This window comes from Hyla sarda, chromosome 3, assembly GCF_029499605.1.
Source record: "Hyla sarda isolate aHylSar1 chromosome 3, aHylSar1.hap1, whole genome shotgun sequence".
NCBI lineage: Eukaryota > Metazoa > Chordata > Amphibia > Anura > Hylidae > Hyla > Hyla sarda.
Genome location: NC_079191.1, coordinates 156,351,964 through 156,376,012, shown reverse-complemented (window position 1 = coordinate 156,376,012; position 24,049 = coordinate 156,351,964). Strand labels below are relative to the sequence as shown.

Below are 24,049 nucleotides of genomic sequence, written 5' to 3'. Positions count from 1 at the left end.
TTAGCAATCATGGTATTGCTATGAATAGTCCCCTATGGGGACTATTCAAGTGTAAAAAAAAATGTAAAAAAATGTAAAAGTAAAAGTAAAAAAAAAGTGAAAAATCCCTTCCCCCAATAAAAAAGTAAAATGTCCGTTTTTTTCCTATTTTACCCCCAAAAAGAGTAAACATTTTTTTTATAGACATATTTGGTATCGCCGCGTGCGTAAATGTCCGAACTATTAAAATAAAATGTTAATGATCCCGTACGGTTAACGGCGTGATTGAAAAAAAATAAAAAAAAGTCCAAAATTCCTACTTTTTTAATACATTTTATAAAAAAAAAAAATATAAAAAATGTATTAAAAGTTTTTTATATGCAAATGTGGTATAAAAAAAAGTACAGATCATGGCGCAAGAAATGAGCCCCCATACCACCGCTTATACGGAAAAATAAAAAAGTTATAGGTCATCAAAATAAAGGGATTATAAACGTACTAATTTGGTTAAAAAGTTTGTGATTTTTTTTAAGCGCAACAATAATATAAAAGTATGTAATAATGGGTATCATTTTAATTGTATTGACCCTCTGAATAAAGAACACACGTCATTTTTACCATAAATTGTACGGCGTGAAAACGAAACCTTCCAAAATTAGCAAAATTGCGTTTTTTGTTTTCATTTCCCCACAAAAATAGTGTTTTTTAGTTGCTCCATACATTTTATGATATAATGAGTTATGTCATTACAAAGGACAACTGGTCGCGCAAAAAACAAGCCCTCATACTAGTCTGTGGATGAAAATATAAAAGAGTTATGATTTTTAGAAGGCGAGGAGGAAAAAATTAAAACGTAAAAATTTAATTGTCTGAGTCCTTAAGGCCAAAATGGGCTGAGTCCTTAAGGGGTTAAAAGCTGTTATACACTCTGTGCACTGCTTCACTGTAGCAGCGTCTAATTTCTCCAGTGATGTCACATGAAAAGATATAATAAAATATTTACAAAAATATGAGGGTTGTAATCCTCCCCTATCCTGACTCCATCTGTTCATCGATAGGCCAAGATACACATTAGACAGTAGTCTGGTCCTATTTAAATCAGTTCGGCCAACATTTCTGTAATATGTATTCAGCCTTAAGTGTTACTTCATATGTGTTTCTACTTGTAGGGGGATCTCGGTGAGCTTGGAAAGCTTCTTATGCAGGGATCATTTAATGTGTGGACTGATCACAAGAAAGGGCATAATAAAGTAAAAGATCTAGCAAGATTCAAGCCTATGCAAAGGCACCTCTTTCTTTATACCAAAACACTTCTCTTCTGCAAGAAGAGGGAGGAAAGCACAGAAGGACATGAGAAATCCCCTTCCTACAGCTTTAAGAATGCATTGAAGGTAATGTCCTTCTCCCTCATATCTCCTTATACATTTAATACAGCATTAAGTGGTGTAGTCAGTTTTATTTGGTGGTATGTGAGTTTACTGCAGGATCTGATTAACTTAAAGACTGTAGACTACTATACCATGTATTATTAGTATAATTACTAACTACTGTAACAATTATTTAACAAGTATTATTTTGTCAGATTGTTTTATTAACAAAATGGTTACCAAACTACCACAGCCATCCAAGAGCAACCATACCAGTGGTCCCCCACATATAGCAACACCAAATACCAAGGACCAAGGTATGTATATATAACAAATGTATTCATCTTTATTGAAAATATCATATAAAACCGGAGAGGTAAAATGGTAGTACAGGAGAAGGAATTGGAGACTGAGAGGAGCAAAAATGAATGATGAAAAAACATATAAGAATACGCAGAGACAATGGAGGGTGGAGGTGAGAGGAGTCCAGGCAGGGTGCATGATTATTGTGTTGGGTAATATCTTTCTGTCATAATGTATTCATCTAATGCTAACCTCATTGCCATGTTTGATGTATTACCTTATTTGGTGTAATTGTTGTTTACTTACGGCAGTGATTGAGATTACGTAATATTTGTACCCTCCATTATCTCTGTGTATTCTTATATGTTTTTTCATCATTCATTTTAGCTCCAATTCCGTCTCCTGTGCTAGCATTTAACCTCTCCTTAAATTTTTTACATGGTTTTATGTGATATATTCAATAAAGATTAATACATTTTGTTATATATACATTCCTTGGTCTTTGGTATTTGGTGTTTATAAAAAAAAATATTTATCTTTGGTAGTATAACATTGTGAAACGAAATATGACTTTGCTGAGTCTGACAAATGTATCTAGAGTGAGGTGAATTTATTAATATTGTTTTTCTTTTTTAATTTTGCTTTTTGTTAATAATAAACCAGATGAGCTCTGTTGGCATCACTGAAAATGTAAAAGGAGATAACAAGAAGTTTGAAGTTTGGTTTAATGGCAGAGAAGAAGTGTACATTATACAGGTAATAAATGGACTCTTTCTGTAATACTAAGTACTAGAGATGAGCGAACTTACAGTAATTCTGATTCGTCACGAACTTCTCGGCTCGGCGGTTGCTGACTTTTCCTGCATAAATTAGTTCAGCTTTCAGGTGCTCCTGTGGGCTGGAAAAGGTGGATACAGTCCTAGGAGACTCTTTGATAGGACTGTATCCACCTTTTCCAGCCCACCAGAGCACCGAAAAGCTGAACTAATTTATGCAGGAAAAGTCAGCAACCGCCGAGCTGAGAAGTTCGTGATGAATCGAATTTACTGTAAGTTCGCTCATCTCTACTGAGTACATGAACGTCATTGTTTTCTAATACCGCATATTTGCATCACTTATGTACCCCCTGGCGAAAAACTTGGACTCACTGCACAAGGCCCTTTTAATGCGGGCTGATTAGCGGTCAAATAAAAGTTCCTAGTAATGCTTGTTCCTGATATTAGATCGGGTTTATCTATTTTCAGCGATTATCGGGATAATGAGCAAACGCGCATTCTTGGGCTGATCTTATCTTTTGTGCAGACATAAAAAATTATCACTACCGGCTGCACAAAATTAATGGAATCTCCCTGTAATTTGCATTTCTAAATACCAGCACAAGTCTAAAAATGCTTAATAGCCTGCAATTAAAAGGGAATGTGCTTACAGACCTGACTGAGCTATGGAACATCTCTAAATAAAAGAAAACATGGCTCAAATAGGAGACTTGTCAGTTGCAACAATGAAAAGAATATTCTACCTCCTTCAAGGTGGAAATCTAACATGGATTAGCAAAAGATGTTTATTATTCCCAGTCAGCTGTGTGTAAGATTTACTCTACATGGAAAATATAGATCATGGAAGATGTTAGAGCAGTGGTTCTTAACCTGGGTTCGATCGAACCCCAGGGGTTCAGTGAGTCAGTCCCGGGGTTCGGCGGGGGAGGTCACAACAGGACAGGCAAACCAAGCAATTGCTTGGGGCCCCGAGCAGAGCCGGTGTTTGCCCATCCTGTAGCGACGGGGCAATTCCCCCCATCACTATTTACTCCCTGTTAAAAACGCAGGGCCGCCGGGACTTGGCGCACGCCGGGAAGTCACTGACGTCCCGTGCGTGTGCCCATGGAAAAGAAGGCGCCGAGGACCGGAGGATAGAGAAGGAGGAAGATGTGCGCTGGCCAGCTTGGTAAGTCACCAGAGGCACGTCATCTTCGGTGCTCCGACCACTGGTCCCGAGACCCACTGCTATAGCCGGAGCGGTGGTCGGAGCACTGAAGTGGGCAGTACACAGGCTTACAGCCTCCAGCCATACACTGTATATGGCTGGAGGCTGTATGTCTGTGGGGAACACTGCCTACATCAGTGGTCTTCAACCTGTGGACCCCAGATGTTGCAAAACTACAACTCCCAGCATGCCCGGACAGCCGTTGGGTGTCTGGGCATGCTGGGAGTTTTAGTTTTGCAACATCTGGAGGTCCACAGGTTGAAGACCACTGGCCTACATAATGTGGGGGAACACTGCCTGCCTAATGTGGGGGAACACTGCCTGCCTAATGTGGGGGAACACTGCCAGCCTAATGTGGGGGAACTTTGTCTGCCTAATGTGGGGGAACACTGCCTGCCTAATGTGGGGGAACACTGCCTGCCTAATGTGGGGGAACACTGCCTGCCTAATGTGTGGGAACTCTGTCTGCCTAATGTGGAGGAACTCTGTCTGCCTAATGTGGGGGAACTCTGTCTGCCTAATGTGGGGGAACACTGCCTGCCTAATGTGGGGGAACACTGTCTGCCTAATGTGGGGGAACTCTGCCTAATGTGGGGGAACAATGCCTGCTTAATGTGGGGGGGGGGGGGGGGCGAAACTGCCTGCCTAATGTGGGGGAACTCTGTCTGCCTAATGTGGGGGAACTCTGTCTGCCTAATGTGGGGGAACACTGCCTGCCTAATGTGGGGGAACACTGCCTGCCTAATGTGGGGGAACACTGCCTGCCTAATGTGTGGGAACTCTGTCTGCCTAATGTGGGGGAACTCTGTCTGCCTAATGTGGGGGAACTCTGTCTGCCTAATGTGGGGGAACACTGCCTGCCTAATGTGGGGGAACACTGTCTGCCTAATGTGGGGGAACACTGCCTGCCTAATGTGGGGGAACACTGCCTGCCTAATGTGGGGGAACACTGCCTGCCTAATGTGTGGGAACACTGCCTGCCTAATGTGGGGGAACACTGCCTGCCTAATGTGTGGGAACACTGCCTGCCTAATGTGGGGGAACACTGCCTGCCTAATGTGGGGGAACACTGCCTGCCTAATGTGGGGGAACACTGCCATTGTTGCGAAAATGACATGAGAGTGGCACTTGCCAAGGTAAAGCCGCGCATTTCTGAACTGGTCTCTGAAAGACAACAGCAGAAGTCACACTGATTTGCAGAAAATATTCATTATGTTTTAGTTTTTGTGTGAAAATCATATTTTCATGGTTTTGTTCTTTGTTCTTAATGGTTTTGTTCATTTTGTGCACCTATGTATAAATATATACTTAAATATATACCTCCTATGTTTTGAATTTTAAAAAATCATATTTTATCTTTCCAATTAAGAAGGGTTCGGTGAATGCGCATATGAAACTGGTGGGGTTCAGTACCTCCAACAAGGTTAAGAACCACTGTGTTAGAGCATCACTATAGCAAACTCAAATAATTTACAACATCATAAAAGGCCAAAGAGGAGCCACAAAGGACTAAATAAGATTGTTTTTTGATTTGCAAATAATCCCAGAATTTGTTCCTTTACTTGATCTGGAAAAAACATCTGCCATTAATTACATTCATTTCCTTTTATTAGTATATGGTATGTTTTAATGAATGTTGCCGAATTTGGCAGAATGTCCAGCTACTAAACATTGTTTTGTGTCATATCTGAGAAATATGTATTTGCTACAAATAAATGGACAATGGACGTAACACAACAGGACGTACACTTACGTTGTGTACATGAAGCGACTGCAGGAATTGCAATCGCTTCAAACACGGCATGCCCCGGCTAGCAGCAGCTGTGGAGTTGCCTGTAATTGCGGACATCAGTGATCATGCTAATGCCTGCCATTAGTCCTTCAGATGCCGTGATCAGGGCCAGCCAAAGACATTGTGTTTCCTGGGTCCAAGAGGGAAATGCTGCTCCCCCCCCCCCCTCTTGCCAGAAAAAAAAGTACTGTGCAATTGCATATTAGGAGGACACATAACATGCTACATAATAATAATGACTGCATCCTGTGCTCTCACATAATATTAATGCCCCTGTCCTGTACTCCCACATAATAATAATAATCCCCCTGTCCTGTGCCCCCACATATAATAATAATGCCCCCGTCCTTCCCCTTCACGTAAACCTAATGGTCCCTGTCATGTGCCCCCCAAATATAATGCCTCCTGTTCTGCGCCACTCACAAATAATGACTCCTATCCTGTAGCCTTCACATATAATGCCCCCTGTCACGTGCCCCACACAAATATGGCCTTCTCTCCTGTGCCCCTCACAAATAATGCCCCCTGTGTCACTCAAATGGTCATAATTAAAAAAACAACAACAATAATACTTACCTAATCCATGTTCCCACAAGCAGGTCTCTCCCTCCCTTTTTGCTTGCAGCGTGTGACATCACATCTTCGCGCCAGCTTGCCAGGGGATCGTATCCCAGCGGTGCCGGTGCGATGATGTGACGTCATCGCGCCTGCATGAAGATCATGAAGTGCTCGCAGTGTGTGAGAGTGAATGGTGGAGCGGGAGGGACTTACTGCCTCTGTGGATGCAGCGTGACTGGGGTGACATCATCGCGGGATCCCTTCCCGCTTGGTGGTGTCACTCCACTAAGGGGGTGTCACCTGGTGTGGTCTGTAGCCCCTAACAACACCACTCTCTCGGGGAGGGACCCATGTGAGCCCTCATACACCTCTGTTCATGGAAAAAATTAGAAAGTTATAGAGGTCAGAGAAAGACGATTGTAAATATATTAATATTACGAAACCCTCCAAAAGTTGCAAAATTGCAGTTTTTCTTTTCAATTTCCTCAAAAAATAATACATTTTTGGTTGTGTCCTACATTTAATGTTTAAATGAAAGGTGTCATTACAAAGTAAAATTGGTCATGCAAAAAACAAGCCCACGTATGGGTCTGAAGATGTAAAAATAAGAGAGTTATGGAAATTTAGTATGCAGTCAAGTAGATGGCCCTATGGTCCCTACCTCGCTGGCCTGACAGACATAAGGAAAGACCGATCAGAAAGTCCAGCAAGGAGGGAAACAGTTTTAGAGACCTTCCTTCTTGACTGCATATCCTGTCCCTTATCATGAAAACTAGGATTTCTTTGAAACATTGCAGTAAATCATGGTGTAGTGAGGGTGTTCTTGCCTGTTTTATATTGCCTATGAAGCAGCTGGCAGTTTCCTTTTTAAACATCTTTAGGGTCTATTCACACGTACAGTATTCTACACAGATTTGATGCGCAGGATTTCAAACTGTGTTCAGTTTACATTTAAATCTGCAGCAGAAATCCTGCGCATCAAATCTGCACGTCAAATCTGCACAGAATACTGTACATGTGAATAGACCCTTAAAAAGCAATTTTCTAATTATTGATTTGTACTTTGTACAGTACAAAAAGACTTTCTCCATAATTGTTTATAATAAAATGTTGTAGAAGCAACTCTTTGACTGGCTTGTTATCAGAATTTTTATTCCTCTTCTGAAGGAGCTTTTAAGTTGAATGATGACCAGATGAAAGTTGATCATGGGAATGTTATTACAGTGATCCCTCAACTTACAATGGCCTCAACATACAATAGTTTCAACATACAATGGTCTTTTCTGGACCATTGAAAGTTGAAACCAGACTCAACATACAATGTACAGACAGTCCAGATCTTTGAAACATGTCAATCACTGAAAGAACTGACCAATCAAAATGAACATTCATTGGTAAAACCCCTGTATTACTGAAGTGCATGCACTGACTTGTGTCTGGTAGCGCCTCCTACAGTGCAGGGAGGTATTACATGTTCTGTACTACTCTTTACCTGTATTACTGAAGTGCATGCACTGACTGGTGTCTGGTAGCGACCCCTACAGTACAGGGAGGTATTACATGTTCTGTACTACTCTTTACCTGTATTACTGAAGTGTATGCACTGACTGGTGTCTGGTAGCGACCCCTACAGTACAGGGAGGTATTACATGTTCTGTACTACTCTTTACCTGTATTACTGAAGTGTATGTACTGACTCGTGTCTGGTAACGCCCCCTACAGTACAGGGGCGTATTACATGTTCTGTACTACTCTTTACCTGTGCCAGGGTTAGCTGCTTCTTTGGACACCAGGTGATGGCGGCTCTATGTTACTTTTTTAGGACATTGCATGTACTGTACAGGACCCTGAAGAAGCTCCTATCCTCTACATAGACCAGTGTTTCCCAAGCAGGGTGCCCCCAGCTGTTGCAAAACTACAACTCCCAGCATGCCCGGACAGCCGAAGGCTGTCCGGGCATGCTGGGAGTTGTAGTTTTGCAACAGCTGGAAGCTCCCTGTCACGATGCCGGCTGGCAGGAGGTGGATCCTCTGTGCCAGAGAGGGATTGGCGTGGACCGTGCTAGTGGACCGGTTCTAAGTCACTACTGGTGTTCACCAGAGCCCGCCGCAAAGCGGGATGGTCTTGCTGCGGCGGTAGTGACCAGGTCGTATCCACTAGCAACGGCTCAACCTCTCTGACTGCTGAAGATAGGCGCGGTACAAGGGAGTAGACAGAAGCAAGGTCGGACGTAGCAGAAGGTCGGGGCAGGCAGCAAGGATCGTAGTCAATAAGGTAATAGCAGGAGGTCAAGTACACAGTATGGACAAACACAGTAACGCTTTCACTAGGCTCTAAGGCAACAAGATCCGGCAGGGGAGTGCAGGGGCAGAGATGAGATATAGTCTGGGAGCAGGTGGAAGCCAATTAAGCTAATTGGGCCAGGCACCAATCATTGGTGCACTGGCCCTTTAAGTCTCAGGGAGCTGGCGCGCGCGCGCCCTAGAGAGCGGAGCCGCGCGCGCCAGCACATGACAGCAGGGGATGGGAACGGGTAAGTGACCTGGGATGCGATTCGCGAGCGGGCGCGTCCCGCTGTGCGAATCGCATCCCCGACGGCCATTACAGTGCAGCGCTCCCGGTCAGCGGGACCGTCCGGGGCGCTGCGGAGAGAGAGACGCCGTAAGCGCTCCGGGGAGGAGCGGGGACCCGGAGCGCTAGGCGTAACAGTACCCCCCCCCTTAGGTCTCCCCTTCTCTTTGTCCGGTAACTGCCTCCCCTGGGATGAGGACACCGGGAAAGAATGGAGGGATTCCTCAACGGCAGGCAGTACAGCAGGAGTGGGAATGGGGAGGGAGGGCAGAGGGCGAGGCCTGGCACGGGGCAGTGTGACACCAGGACGGGGACCATAAGGAGGCACCGAGGCTTGCCTGACTGGACTGGGAGGGGGGGAGAGGCACTTCTTATGGCAGGCAGAGTCCATAAAGACTTTAGGGAGACCGGATACAGGGGAACACACAGGGTCACGGCAGGGAGTACTGGGAACCGGTTTAAGGCAGTCCTTGAAACAAGAGGTACCCCAGCTCTTGATCTCCCCTGTGGACCAATCCAGGGTTGGGGAATGGTGTTGAAGCCAGGGTAGTCCAAGGAGAATTTCGGAAGTGCAATTGGAGAGGACCAAAAACTAAATTTTTTCGTGATGAGGTCCGATGCACATTAGGAGGGGCTCCGTGCGATAACGCACAGTGCAATCCAACCTGACTCCGTTGACAGCGGAAATGTGGAGTGGCTTGACGAGACGGGTCACCGGGATGCGGAATTTATTCACCAAGGACTCCCGAATAAAATTCCCAGAGGCACCAGAGTCCAGGCAGGCCACGGCTGAGAGGGAAGAGTTGGCTGAAGGAGAAATCCGTACAGGCACCGTGAGACGTGGAGAAGCCGACTTAGCATCAAGAGACGCCACACCCACGAGAGCTGGGTGCGAGCGTGCGTTTCCCAGACGTGGAGGACGGATAGGGCAATCCACCAAAAAATGTTCGGTACTGGCACAGTACAGACAAAGATTCTCTTCCCTACGGCGATTCCTCTCTTCCAGGGTCAGGCGAGACCGATCCACTTGCATGGCCTCCTCGGCGGGAGGCCTAGGCGCAGATTGCAATGGAGACTGTGGGAGAGGTGTCCAGAGATCTAAGTCTTTTTCCTGGCGGAGCTCTTGATGCCTCTCAGAAAAACGCATGTCAATGCGAGTGGCTAGATGAATGAGTTCATGCAGGTTAGCAGGAGTTTCTCGTGCGGCCAGAACATCTTTAATGTTGCTGGATAGGCCTTTTTTAAAGGTCGCGCAGAGGGCCTCATTATTCCAGGATAGTTCAGAAGCAAGAGTACGGAATTGTATGGCGTACTCGCCAACGGAAGAATTACCCTGGACCAGGTTCAGCAGGGCAGTCTCAGCAGAAGAGGCTCGGGCAGGTTCCTCAAAGACACTTCGAATTTCCGAGAAGAAGGAGTGTACAGAGGCAGTGACGGGGTCATTGCGGTCCCAGAGCGGTGTGGCCCATGACAGGGCTTTTCCAGACAGAAGGCTGACTACGAAAGCCACCTTAGACCTTTCAGTAGGAAACTGGTCCGACATCATCTCCAAGTGCAGGGAACATTGCGAAAGAAAGCCACGGCAAAACTTAGAGTCCCCATTAAATTTGTCCAGCAAGGACAAGCGGAGGCTAGGAGTGGCCACTCGCTGCGGAAGGGGTGCAGGAGCTGGCGGAGGAGATGGTTGCTGCTGTAGCAGAGGCAGAAGTTGCGACTGAAGTTGCTGCACCATGGTGGACACTTCCGACAGCTGGTGGGTTAGATGGGCGATCTGTCGGGATTGCTGGGCGACCACCATGGTGAGATCAGAGATATAAGGCAGGGGAACCTCAGCGGGATCCATGGCCGGATCTACTGTCACGATGCCGGCTGGCAGGAGGTGGATCCTCTGTGCCAGAGAGGGATTGGCGTGGACCGTGCTAGTGGACCGGTTCTAAGTCACTACTGGTGTTCACCAGAGCCCGCCGCAAAGCGGGATGGTCTTGCTGCGGCGGTAGTGACCAGGTTGTATCCACTAGCAACGGCTCAACCTCTCTGACTGCTGAAGATAGGCGCGGTACAAGGGAGTAGACAGAAGCAAGGTCGGACGTAGCAGAAGGTCGGGGCAGGCAGCAAGGATCGTAGTCAATAAGGTAATAGCAGGAGGTCAAGTACACAGTATGGACAAACACAGTAACGCTTTCACTAGGCTCTAAGGCAACAAGATCCGGCAGGGGAGTGCAGGGGCAGAGATGAGATATAGTCTGGGAGCAGGTGGAAGCCAATTAAGCTAATTGGGCCAGGCACCAATCATTGGTGCACTGGCCCTTTAAGTCTCAGGGAGCTGGCGCGCGCGCGCCCTAGAGAGCGGAGCCGCGCGCGCCAGCACATGACAGCAGGGGATGGGAACGGGTAAGTGACCTGGGATGCGATTCGCGAGCGGGCGCGTCCCGCTGTGCGAATCGCATCCCCGACGGCCATTACAGTGCAGCGCTCCCGGTCAGCGGGACCGTCCGGGGCGCTGCGGAGAGAGAGACGCCGTAAGCGCTCCGGGGAGGAGCGGGGACCCGGAGCGCTAGGCGTAACACTCCCTGCTTGGGAAACACTGACATACAGTAATTTACAGCTCCCAGCAGATCTTTCTTACTTTTATATGTAAGGATTTTCTTTATCTATATTAGCTATCTACTTATGTTTGTTTAATCCTCACTTTTTCCTATTTTTGGATGACATTTTGGTGCCTTTAGAACCAATTACCAGGTTTCCATAGAGTTATGGTCTCAACATACAATGGTTTCAACATACAATGGTCTTCCTGGAACCAATAAATATTGTAACTTGAGGGGCCACTGTATACTAGCACCTAACCTTGCATGTTAGTGTATCTGTATTTACATATGCCCTTTTTTTTTTTTCCTTGCAGGCATCAACTATTGAGTTGAAAACTCTTTGGGTTTCTCAGATTCGAAAAGTTTTGACTGGTCAGCTTGAAGCATGCAGAGGTATTTGTAATATAATTCTGTGTAATATAATTTCATGGATATCTATAAAACAAGTGTGTGAACATTTGCTTACATGAGTACATTGTAAATGTTTTATAACATGGGATACTACACAGGGCGGGTGCAAGGATTTTTGCCACCCTAGGCAAAAGCTAATTTTTCCACCCCCTTGACTCCGACCAATGGCATGGCCTTTGAGACGCCCCACCTTACTACTGGGGTGACACACTGTCACAAGCTCCCTCCTCATATCATTAGCTTACTACTGGGATGACACACTGTAACAAACCTCCTCATGCTGCTGACTGGGTGAGTGGTTTGGACGCTGGATGTCTAACTTTCTTGCGGCAGGCAAAGCGGCGCCCCCCATCAAGAGGGCGCTGTAGGTGGCTGCCTATTTTGACTATAGGCAGAGCCGGCTCTTCTGAAAATTTTAATAATGTTATTTGTCCTTGGGGAGCTACATAATTATGTAAAAGCACAAGGCTGCAGGGAGTAGCGGGTATAATTAGTACCATCAGAGGTGTGAGTGGTGTTTTACAGTAGCTGGTTGCTTTATTCCATGCTATGGCGGAAGATCATTATGTCATTATGACCTATGGTCACCAAAAATGTAAAATATGTGACTTTATGAACTGTCAGAAAAATATAAACAACGCAATTAATGTCGCTGAACCCCACCATTTACCTAGTATTATTTAGCTCATTAATTAACACTCTGTCATACTTTTTGCAATATCATAAAATAATATTCAGGTATTTTAAAATATGCTGATTTATTGGTTATAATTAATAAACATAAATGAGTAGATAAACACAATAATTATTTGAATCATCAATCAAATATAAACATATATAGAATATTAGTGCAGCATTAAAGGGGTACTCCTCCCCTAGACATCTTATCCCTTATCCAAGGATAGGGGATAAGATGTCTGTCCAGAGCAGTATAGGTTTGCTATGGGGATTTGCTCCTGCTCTGGACAGTTCCTGAGGTGTCAGCAGAGAGCACTGGGGTCAGCCAGAAAAGAAATTTAAAAAGAAAAGAACTTCCTCTGGAGCATACAGTAGCTGATAAGTACTGGAAGATTTTAGATTTTTAAATAGAAGTAATTTACAAATCTGTTTGTTTCTGGCACCAGTTGATGCACCGGTTTTAAAAAAATTGTTTTCCACCGAAGTACCCCTTTAACCTGGAGATGAGGGAAAGATCTGTTCACCATACATACTAATATTTATACAATTTCATCCACATTTAAAAATGATCTTAACCCCTTAAGGACCCAGCCCAAATATACCTTAAGGACCCGGCCATTTTTTCAACATCTGACCACTGTCACTTCAAGCATTAATAACTCTGGGATGCTTTTACCTTTCATTCTGATTCCGAGATTGTTTTTTCGTGACATATTCTACTTTATGTTAGTGGTAAAATTTTGTTGATATTTGCATCATTTCTTGGTGAAAAATTCCAAAATTTGATGAAAAAATTGGAAATTTTGCATTTTTTTAAATTTGAAGCTCACTGCTTGTAAGGAAAATGGATATTCCAAATAAATTATACATTGATTCACATATACAATATGTCTACTTTATGTTTGCATCATAAAATTTGCATGTTTTTACTTTTGGAAGACATCAGAGGGCTTCAAAGTTCAGCAGCAATTTTCCAATTTTTCACAAAATTTTCAAAATCAGAATTTTTCAGGGACCAGTTCAGTTTTGAAGTGGATTTGAAGGGCCTTCATATTAGAAATACCCCACAAATGACCCCATTATAAAAACTGCACCCCTCAAAGTATTCAAAATGACATTCAGTAAGTGTGTTAACCCTTTAGGTGTTTCACAGGAATAGCAGCAAAGTGAAGGAGAAAATTCAAAATCTTCATTTTTTACACTCGCATGTTCTTGTAGACCCAGTTTTTGAATTTTTACAAGGGGTAAAAGATGAAAAATCCCCCCAAAATTTGTAACCCAATTTCTCTCGAGTAAGGAAATACCTCATATGTGTATGTCAAGTGTTCGGCGGGTGCACTAAGGGAAGGAGCTCAGAAGGGAAGGAGCGACAATAGGATTTTGGAGAGGGAATTTTGCTGAAATGGTTTTTGGGGGGCATGTCACATTTAGGAAGCCCCTATGGTGCCAGAACAGCAGAAAACCCCAACATGGCATACCATTTTGGAAACTAGACCCCTCAAGGCACGTAACAAGGGGTCCAGTGAGCCTTAACACCCCACAGGTGTTTGACGACTTTTCGTTAAAGTCGGATGTGTAAATGAAAAAAAAAATTTTTTCACTAAAGTGCAGTTTTCCCCCCAAATTTACCATTTTTACAAAGGGTAATGGGAGAAAATGCCCCCCCAAATTTGTAACCCCATCTCTTCTGAGTAAGGAAATACCACATGTTAGGACATAAAATGCTTTGCGGGCGAACTACAATGCTCAGAAGAGAAGGAGTCACATTTGGCTTTTTGAAAGCAACTTTTGCTGAAATGGTTTTTTGGGGGCATGTCGCATTTAGGAAGCCCCTGTGGTGCCAGAACAGCAAAAAATACCCACATGGCATACTATTTTGGAAACTACACCCCTCAAGGAACGTAATAAGGGGTCCACTGAGCCTTAACACCCCACAGGTGTTTGACGACTTTTCGTTAAAGTTGGATGTGTAAATGAAAAAAAAAAATTGTTTTTACTAAAATGCAGTTTTTCCCCTAAATTTTACATTTTTACAAGGGGTAATAGGAGAAAATGACCCCCAAAATGTGTAACCCCATTTCTTCTAAGTATGGAAATACCCCATGTTAGGACATAAAATGCTCTGCTGGCGAACTACAATGCTCAGAAGAGGAGGAGCGCCATTGAGCTTTTGGAAAGAGAATTAGTTTGGAATGGTAGTCAGGGGCCATGTGCGTTTACAAAGCCCCCCGTGGTGCCAGAACAGTGGAACCCTCCACATGTGACCCCATTTTGGAAACTACACCCCTCACAGAATTTAATAAGGGATGCAGTGAGTATTTACACCCCACAGATCTTTGGAACAGTGGGCTGTGCAAATGAAAAATTAAATTTTTCATTTTTACGGACCACTGTTCCAAAAATCTGTCAGACACCTGTGTGGTGTAAATTCTCAATGTACCCCTTATTACATTACGTGAGGGGTGTAGTTTCCAAAATGGGGTCACATGTGTCGGGGGTCCATTGTTCTGGCACTATGGGGGCTTTGTAAACACATGTGGCCTTCAATTCCGGACAAATTTTCTCTACAAAATCCCAATGGCGCTCCTTCTCTTCTGAGCATTGTAGTTCGCCCGCAGACCACTTTAAATTCACATATGGGGTATGTTCTTACTCAGAAGAGATGGGGTTACAAATTTGGGGGCTTTTTTCCTATTTCCCGATGTGAAAATGAAAAATTTAGGGTAACACCAGCATTTTAGTGAAAAAATATAATTTTTTTTCATTTTCCCATCCAACTTTAATGAAAATTCGTCAAACACCTGTGGGGTGTTCAGGCTCACTATACCCCTTGTCACGTTCGGTGAGGGGTGTAGTTTCCAAAATGGGGTCACATGTGGGTATTTTTTTTTTTTTGCGTTTGTCAGAACCGCTGTAAAATCAGCTACCCCTGTGCAAATCACCAATTTAGGCCTCAAATGTACATGGTGCGCTCTAACTCCTTAGCCTTGTTGTGTGCCCGCAGAGCATTTTACGCCCACATCTGGGGTATTTCTGTACTCAGGAGAAATTGCGTTACAAATTTTAGGGGTCTTTTTTTCCTTTTACCGCTTGTGGAAATAAAAAGTATGGGGCAACACCAGCATGTTAGTGTAAAATGTTTTTTTTTTTTACACTAACAGGCTGGTGTAGACCCCAATTTTTCCTTTTCACAAGCGGTAAAAGGAAAAAAAGCCCCCCAAAATTTGTAGTGTAATTTCTCCCGAGTACGGAGATACCCCATATGTGGCCCTAAACTGTTTCCTTGAAATACGACAGGGCTCCGAAGTAAGAGAGCACCATGCGCATTTGAGGACTAAATTAGGGATTGCATAGGGGTGGACATAGGGGTATTCTACGCCAGTGATTCCCAAACAGGGTGCCTCCAGCTGTTGCTAAACTCCCAGCATGCCTGGACAGTCAGTGGCTGTCCAGAAATGCTGGGAGTTGTTGTTTTGCAACAGCTGGAGGCTCCGTTTTTTTAATCCCTGCCGTACAAGACGTTTTAAATTGTTTATTGGGGGGGGGGGGGGGGACAGTGTAAGGGGTGTATATGTAGTGTTTTACCCTTTATTAGGTGTTAGTGTAGTGTAGTGTTTTTAGGGTACATTCACACTGGCGGGTTACGGTGAATTTCCCGCTAGGAGTTTGCACTGCGGCGAAAAATTTGCCGCAGCCCAAACTTGAAACAGGAAATTTACTGTAAACCTGCCTATGTGAATGTACCCTGTACGTTCACATGGGGGGGGGGGGGCAAACCTCCAGCTGTTTCAAAACTACAACTCCCAGCATGTACTGACAGACCGTGCATGCTGGGAGTTGTAGTTTTGCAACAGCTGGAGGCACACTGGTTGGAAAACCTTCAGTTAGGTTCTGTTACCTAACTCAATATTTTCCAACCAGTGTGCCTCCAGCTGTTGCAAGACTACAACTCCCAGCCTGTACTAATCACCGAAGGGCATGCTGGGAGATGTAGTTATGCAACAGCTGGAGGTACCCAACTACAACTCCCACCATGCCGAGACAGCTGTTTGCTTTCTGGGCATGCTGGGAATTGCAGTTTTGCAACATCTGGAGAGCTACAGTTTTTAGACCACTGCACAGTGATCTCCAAACTGTGGACCTCCAGATGTTGCAAAACTACAACTCCCAGCATGCCCAGACAACAAACAGCTATGTGGGCATGCTAGGAGTTGTAGTTTTGCAACATCTGGAGGGATATAGTTTAGAGACCACTGTATAGTGGTCTCAAACTGCAGCCCTCCAGCTGTTGCAAAACTACATATTCCAGCATGCCCAAACAGCTGTCTGGGCATGCTGGGAGTTGTAGTTTTGCAACATCTGGAGGGCTACAGTTAGAGACCACGGTCTCAGACTGTAGCCCTCCAGATCTACTTACCGGCTTCCGTAGGATCCCGGCAGCCGTCCTCTTCAGACGCACGTGACGCCGCCCGCCGATCAACGTCGCCGCAGCCTCCGGATGGGTAAGTGGACGTTGGCGCCCGGTCCCCTTCGGTTCCCCGTTCTGCCCCGCCTATTGTGGGTGGGCAGGATGGGGAAAACGAAAGTTAACCCCCCCCGCCCCCGGTCTGCTATTGGTCGTCGCCTCTGACGATCAATAGCAGACCAATAGCAGGGATAGGAGGGGTGGCAACCCTGCCACCTCACTCCTATGCCTACAGGGGGATCATGGGTGTCTTAGACAACCGCGATCCCCCTTCTATTCCGGGTCACCGGGTCACAATAGACCCGTATGACCCGGAATCGGCGCAAATCGCAAGTGTGAATTCACTTGCGATTTGCGCCGATCGCCGACGGGGGCGGGTCTGATGACCCCCCTGGACATTTGCACAGGGTGCCTGCTGATTGATATCAGCAGTCACCCCAGCCCGGTCCCCGCCCGGCGCGCGGCAGGGGCCGAAATTCCCACGGGCGTATGGATACGCCCTGGGTCCTTAAGTGGTTAATCAAATAAGAACAATTCGCACATTACCTGATATATATAAGATATACGTTTTTACACACTGAAAAGAGGCAAAGTAGGTGTCATAATAAGGAACCATTGTATAGTTACTGCACAGTCATGAGTCTGAGAACGCCAATTGCACAATAAGGCGATAATAAATAGAAAACATCCAATGCGGAAATATACACAGCTCAAAAAAATAAAGGGAACACTTAAACAACACAATATAACTCTAAGTCAATCACACTTCTGTGAAATCACACTGTGTGGTAGAATGATAGAGTCTACAACCCACACAAGTGGCTCAGATACATCTATCTCATCCAGGATGGCACATCAATGCGAGCTGTGGCAAGGAGGTTTGCTGTGTCTGTCAGCGTAGTGTCCAAAGCATGGAGGCGCTACCAGGAGACAGGCCAGTATATTAGGAGATCAGGAGATGTAGAGGAGGCCGTAGGAGGGCAACAACCTAGCAGTAGGACCGCTACCTCCGCCTATGTGCAAAGAGGAGCAGGAGGAGCACTGCCAGAGCCCTGCAAAATGAACTCCAGCAGGCCACAAACAGTCAAAAACAGACTCCATGAGGGTGGTATGAGGGTCCAATGTCCACAGGTGGGGGTTGTGCTTACCGCCCAACACCGTGCAGGATGTTTGGCATTTGCCAGAGAACAAGATTAGCAAATTCGCCACTGGTGCCCTGTGCTCTTCACAGATGAAAGCAGGTTAACACTGAGCACATGTGACAGACATGACAGAGTCTGGAGACACCGTGGAGAATGTTCTGCTGCCTACAACATCCTCCAGCATGACCGGTTTGGCGGTGGGTCAGTAATGGTGTGGGGTGGCATTTCTTTGGGGGCTGCACAGCCCTCCATGTACTTGCCAGAGGTAGCCTGACTGCCATTAGGTACCAAGATGAGATCCTCAGACCCCTTGTGAGACCATATGCTGGTGCGGTTGGCCCTGAGTTCTTCCTAATGCAAGACAATGCTAGACCTCATGTGGCTGGAGTGTGTCAGCAGTTCCTGCAAGAGGAAGTCATTGATGCTATGGACTGGCCCGCCCATTCCCCAGACCTGAATCCGATTGAGCACATCTGGGACATCATGTCTCGCTCCATCCACCAACGCCACGTTGCACCACAGACTGTCCAGGAGTTGTTGGATGCTTTAGTCCAGGTCTGGGAGGACATCCCTCAGGAGACCATCCGCCACCTCATCAGGAGCATGCCCAGGTGTTGTAGGGAGGTCATACAGGCACGTGGAGACCTCACACACTACTGAGTCTCATTTTGACTTGTTTTAAGGACATTACATCAAAGTTGGATCAGCCTGTAGTGTTGTTTTCCACTTTGATTTTAAGTGTGACTCCATATCCAGACCTCCATGGGTTGATACATTTAATTTCCATTTTTGTGTGATTTTGTTGTCAGCACATTCAACTATGTAAAGACTAAAGTATTTCATTAGTTCATTCATTCAAATCTACAAGGTGTTATCTTAGTGTTCTCTTTATTGTTTTGAGCAGTGTACCCCGAATAGTAGTGTGACCTACCCAGGTGTTCCCCCACCTCACTCTCCAATGCATTTCGCCCCGCTTTTTCCGGGAGTAAGACATTTTATTAATAATAATAATAACATTTATTATTTCAGAATTTAACCCCTTAACGACAATGGACGTAAATGTACGTCATGGTGCCGTGGTACTTAACGCACCATGACGTACATTTACGCGCCAGGGATCTGCCGGTAATGGCCGCCATTAACCCCTCAGATGCGTGATCAATGCAGATCACGGCATCTGCTCTGGTCTGAGATCAAGCAGAGCAGAAGATCACCGATAACACTGATCAGTGCTATGTCCTGATTGCTATAAATAGTCCCCTATGGGGACTATTAATGTGTTAAAAAAATAGTAAAATAATATAAAATAAAAAGTAAAAAAAATGTGAAAAATCCCTTCCCCCAATAAAAAAGTAAAACGTCCATTTTTCCCATTTCCCCCCCAAAAAAGCGTAAAAAAAATTGAAATAAATAAATGAATACACATATTTGGTATCGCCGCATGCGTAAACGTCTGAACTATTAAAATATATCGTTAATTATCCCATAAGGTGAACGGCGTAAACGTTTTAATATTTTTTAAAAGTCCAAAATTGCAGCTTTTTTGTCACATTTTATTCCCAAAAAAATTAGTAAAAAATTTATAAAAAGTAAAACCTAAGCAAAAGTGGTACTGATAAAAACTACAGATCATGACGCAAAAACTGAGCCCTCATACTGCCCCATATACAGAAAAATTAGAAAGTTATAGGTGGTCAAAATAGGGCAATTTCAAACATACTAATTTTGTTAAAATGGTTTGAGATTTTTTTAAGCGGTACAACTATAGAAAAGCATATAACATGGGTATCATTTTAATCATATTGACCCACAGAATAAAGAAAACACGTAATTTTTACCGGAAAGTGTACAGCGTAAAAACAAAACCTTTAAAAATTTGCTAAATTGCGGTCTTCTTTTCAATTTTCCCACATAAATATTATTTGTTTGGTTGCGCCGTACATTTTATGGTAAAATAAGTGATGTCATTTCAAAGTACAAATGGTGACGCAAAAAACAAGCCCTCATATGGGTCTGTGGATGGAAATATAAGAGTTATGATTTTTAGAAGGCGAGGAGGAAAAAACGAAAATGTAAAAATAAAATTGGTCTGGTCCTTAAAGGGGTTCTCCGGTGCTTACACATCTTATCCCCTATCCAAAAGGATAAGGGATAAGATGCCTGATCACGGGAGTCCCGCAGCTGGGGACGCCCGTGATCATGCACGCGGCACCCCGTTTGTAATCAGTTCCCGGAGCGTGGCTCCCTCCCGTAGGCTTGCATTGAGGGGCGGAGCGTGACGTCACACGGGGGCAGAGGCGTGACATCACACGCCGCCGGCCCTGTAGTCGCCCGTAATCAGACCCGGAGCGAACACGCTCCGGGGACTGATTACAAACGGGGTTGCCGCGTGCATGATCACGGGGGCCCCAGCTGCGGGACTCCCGCGATCAGGCATCTTATCCCCTATCCTTTGGAAAGGGGATAAGATGTCTAAGCACCGGAGAACCCCTTTAAGGCCAAAATGGGCCTTGTCCTTAAATAGGCACTGTCAGATATAAAAAATTTCGATATGTTGTAAAGCATGCAAAAACAATAGGTTTTGCAATTGCTTTCATTAGAAAATTTTCTGTATTTCATACTGAAAAAGCCAGTCAAAGAACTGCCCCCTCTGCCTCCTGGAATGCATTCAGTGCTTCTGTGAACACTGCTGCGTCCTGGATTCCGGGACGTTTTGGAGGGGGGAGGGGCTGTACACACTGCAGAGACTCCTGTGAAGAGAAGGGGGGGGAGGGGCAGGAAGACTGCTGCCGACTCTCACACAGCAGACATCAATGAGAGAGGCAGAAACATGCATTGCAGACCAAAAAGTAAGTGTCCAAGCATGTATGTGTGTGTGTGTGTGTGTATGTGTGTATATCAGTGTTTCTGTCTAATGTATATGTGTAAGAATATATGAAGCCAGTGTGTGTGTGTGTGTGTGTGTGTGTGTGTGTGTGTGTGTGTAATAAAGGGGGACTACAATCATATCCTCATGCTGTTTCAAAACTAAAACTCCCAGCATGCCTGCACAGCCAAATGATGTGTGGGCATGCTGGGAGCTGTAGTTTTGCAACAGCTGGAGGCACCCTGGTTGGGAAGCACTGGACTGAGGAGAGTGAGTACCCGCCCCCTGCTTCTGGTAGATACAATTAAGGTATTTCCGAAATAAAGCTTATTCTGAGAGAAATGTAGGTCACAGATACATACAAAGTACATGTACATGATCAGGATGAGATACTGAGCAACATATAACAGTTTTGTTTTTTTTGAGTGATCTGACGGGTACACTTTAAGGGGTTAAAGTTGATCTTTGCATGAACCTGCTTAAAGATAGTCACCAGAGTCAAAATGGAGACGCGTGTCTGCTTCATTTTGACCTGGATAAAACCCATGACAATCTGGAACACAAAAGTTTGTAATACCTACCGTAGGTGCTATAGAATCTCTATTCTGTATGCAGAACTACTCACCAGTCAATCAGTAAAACATGAAACTCCCTTTAAAAGCAATGTGTCACCGACCTATTTTACAGGTTGAGGTGAGCAGATGAGTAGCATAACTTATCTTTGTAGAATCTTCAGACATCAGATTATATGTTTTGCCATTCTACGTTATTCTTTAATGTGATCAACAAACATACCGGATGCCTCACTGAGATCCATGTGCAGACTGAATGAAGCAATCTTAGAGGAAGCTGACAATCAGCCTTTATTACATTCCAATGAGCTACCTAACAACAGATACATTAAAGGAAAACTGTCAGCTTGCTCCCCCCGCACTAACCAGCGGTACTGGCTGGTAGTGCAGGGGAGGCTGATCAGTTTGATGCCTACCGTGCCCGGATCCGTCCCGCCGAAATCTTCGTTTTTCTGTATATGCTAAATAGGTGCTAACTAGCACAGGCTGGGGTTACTGGCAGTCCGACGTCAGCGCCACTGGCTGCAGCGCCGCCCAGCTCATCAATATTCCTCCCATCCCTCCGCATTTCCCTCTTCTCCCCGCTCTGTAATGAAGACGGAGAGGCGGATGGAGAAGAGGAATATTGATGAGCTGGCCAGTGCTGCGGACGAGTGGCACTGGCGTCAGAGTGGCAGTAACCCCGCCTGTGCCAGTTGAAGTCAATGGGTAGTAAAATCAGCTGCAGAAAATATGGAGCAAAATACGGCACGTTTGGCTTTTGTGTGTGTGTGTGTGTGTGCATTGAGACCACGCCCTTTATTTGGAAGTCAAGCTTAGTTACCAAGACCACACCCTTTTTTCAGACCTGGCTTAAAAGTGTCTAAAAGTCATAATAATGGTGGCACAAATCATATAAGATTTTTTTTTGTTTTTTTGACTCAAGAATTCTAACACATTTGCAATAGTAAATCTTGTTTGCCAATTTTATAAGTTAAAATGTAAGTAGTTAATTTGTTTTCCCTTAGTCTGTCAGCAGCACAATGAGGGTTTGAGTCTCCCCCCTTGTGAGCTGCAGGACCTAGGAATTTTTAATAGTAAACTCAAAACACATGGCCCCCAGGGCATAAAAAACCCCTAACAGAGAGGTACTCTGAGTTATATATAGCAAGAAAAAAATAATTACATAAAAAGGGAGGGAACCTTGTGCTGCTGACAAACTAAGGGAAAACAAATTAACTACTTAAATTTTAACTTCCCTGTCGTCTGATCAGCAGCACAATGATGGGGATTTACATCGCATAATAAAGGGTGGGATTACAAGTTAGCAGAATCAATAATAGATCTGACAAAAGAAAAATTAGCAGAAGATGCATTATCCATTTTATAATATTTAAAGAAAGTTAAGGGAGTGCTCCAAGAGGCACTCTGGCATATGTGGCTAAAGGTACTGAGCCTCGATCAGCTTTAGAGGTAGATAAGGCTCTGGTGGAGTGTGCCGTAAATTCAGGAGGCACCATATTGGCCACAAAGTAAGCATCCTGGATGCAGTCACATATCCAATGTGCTATAGTAGGCTTGCAGGATTTCGTATCCCTTTTTGAGCCATGGTACCGAACTGGTTCTATCAATGTAGATCTGAAAAGCTCTAACTAAATCTAAATTATTTAGATGCCTTCCTCAGCCGAAGAATCCGGTATATATTTCAGTAGACAGATTAATTGATTTCAGTTAGAAAATGAAGGAACCTTTGAAGAAAAATTTGGTAGGTATCTTAGTAATCTTAGTATCTTAGTAATACTTTTTCCAGCAGAAAAACAGTATAAGGTTCTCAAGAAGAAAAAGCCTGGAGCTCTCCAACTCTTTTTGCTGTAGTTACCACCAGAAGAAAAGACACTTTCATGGAAAGAAGTCCACTTCCTGCAAAGGCTCAAAAGGGGGGAAACAGATGTTTAACCCCTTAAGGACCAGGCTATTTTACACCTTAAGGACCAGAGCGTTTTTTGCAAATCTGACCACCATCACTTTAAACATTAATAACTCTGGAATGCTTTTAGTTATCATTCTGATTCTGAGATTGTTTTTTCGTGACATATTCTACTTTAACTTAGTGGTAAAATTTTATGGTAACTTGCATCCTTTCTTGGTGAAAAATCCCCAAATTTGATGAAAAAAAAAAAATTAGCATTTTTCTAACTTTGAAGCTTTCTGCTTGTAAGGAAAATGGATATTCAAAATATATTTTTTGGGGGTTCACATATACAATATGTCTACTTTATGTTTGCATCATAAAATGTATGAGTTTTTACTTTTGGAAGACACCAGAGGGCTTCAAAGTTCAGCAGCAATTTTGAAATTTTTCTAAAAATTTTCAAACTCACTATTTTTCAGGGACCAGTTCAGTTTTGAAGTGGATTTGAAGGGTCTTCATATTAGAAATACCCCATAAAAGACCCCATTATAAAAACTACACTCCCCAAAGTATTCAAAATGACATTCAGTAAGTGTACCCTTTAGGTGTTTCACAGGAATAGCAGCAAAGTGAAGGAGAAAATTCAAAATCTTCATTTTTTACACTCGCATGTTCTTGTAGACCCAATTTTAGAATTTTTGCAAGGGGTAAAAAGGAGTAAATTTTTACTTGTATTTTAAACCCAATTTCTCTCGAGTAAGCACATACCTCATATGTCTATGTTTATTGTTCAGCGGGAGCAGTAGAGGGCTCAGAAGGGAAGGAGCGACAAATGGTTTTTGGGGGGCATGTCACCTTTAGGGAGCCCCTATGGTGCCAGGAC

General features: G+C 44.3%; 1 protein-coding gene across 4 annotated transcripts in view; it reads left to right on the top strand.

The window, feature by feature from the left end:
- MCF2L2 (MCF.2 cell line derived transforming sequence-like 2) overlaps positions 1-24,049 on the top strand; it is a 503,791-nt gene that overhangs the window by 348,564 nt on the left and 131,178 nt on the right. For all 4 annotated transcript variants that reach the window (XM_056565304.1, XM_056565302.1, XM_056565303.1 and 1 more), the window contains exons 22-24: positions 1,149-1,370; positions 2,313-2,405; positions 11,456-11,534. In XM_056565304.1, coding sequence (XP_056421279.1) covers positions 1,149-1,370; positions 2,313-2,405; positions 11,456-11,534 — 394 coding nt within the window. The remainder of the gene's footprint in view (positions 1-1,148; positions 1,371-2,312; positions 2,406-11,455; positions 11,535-24,049) is intronic.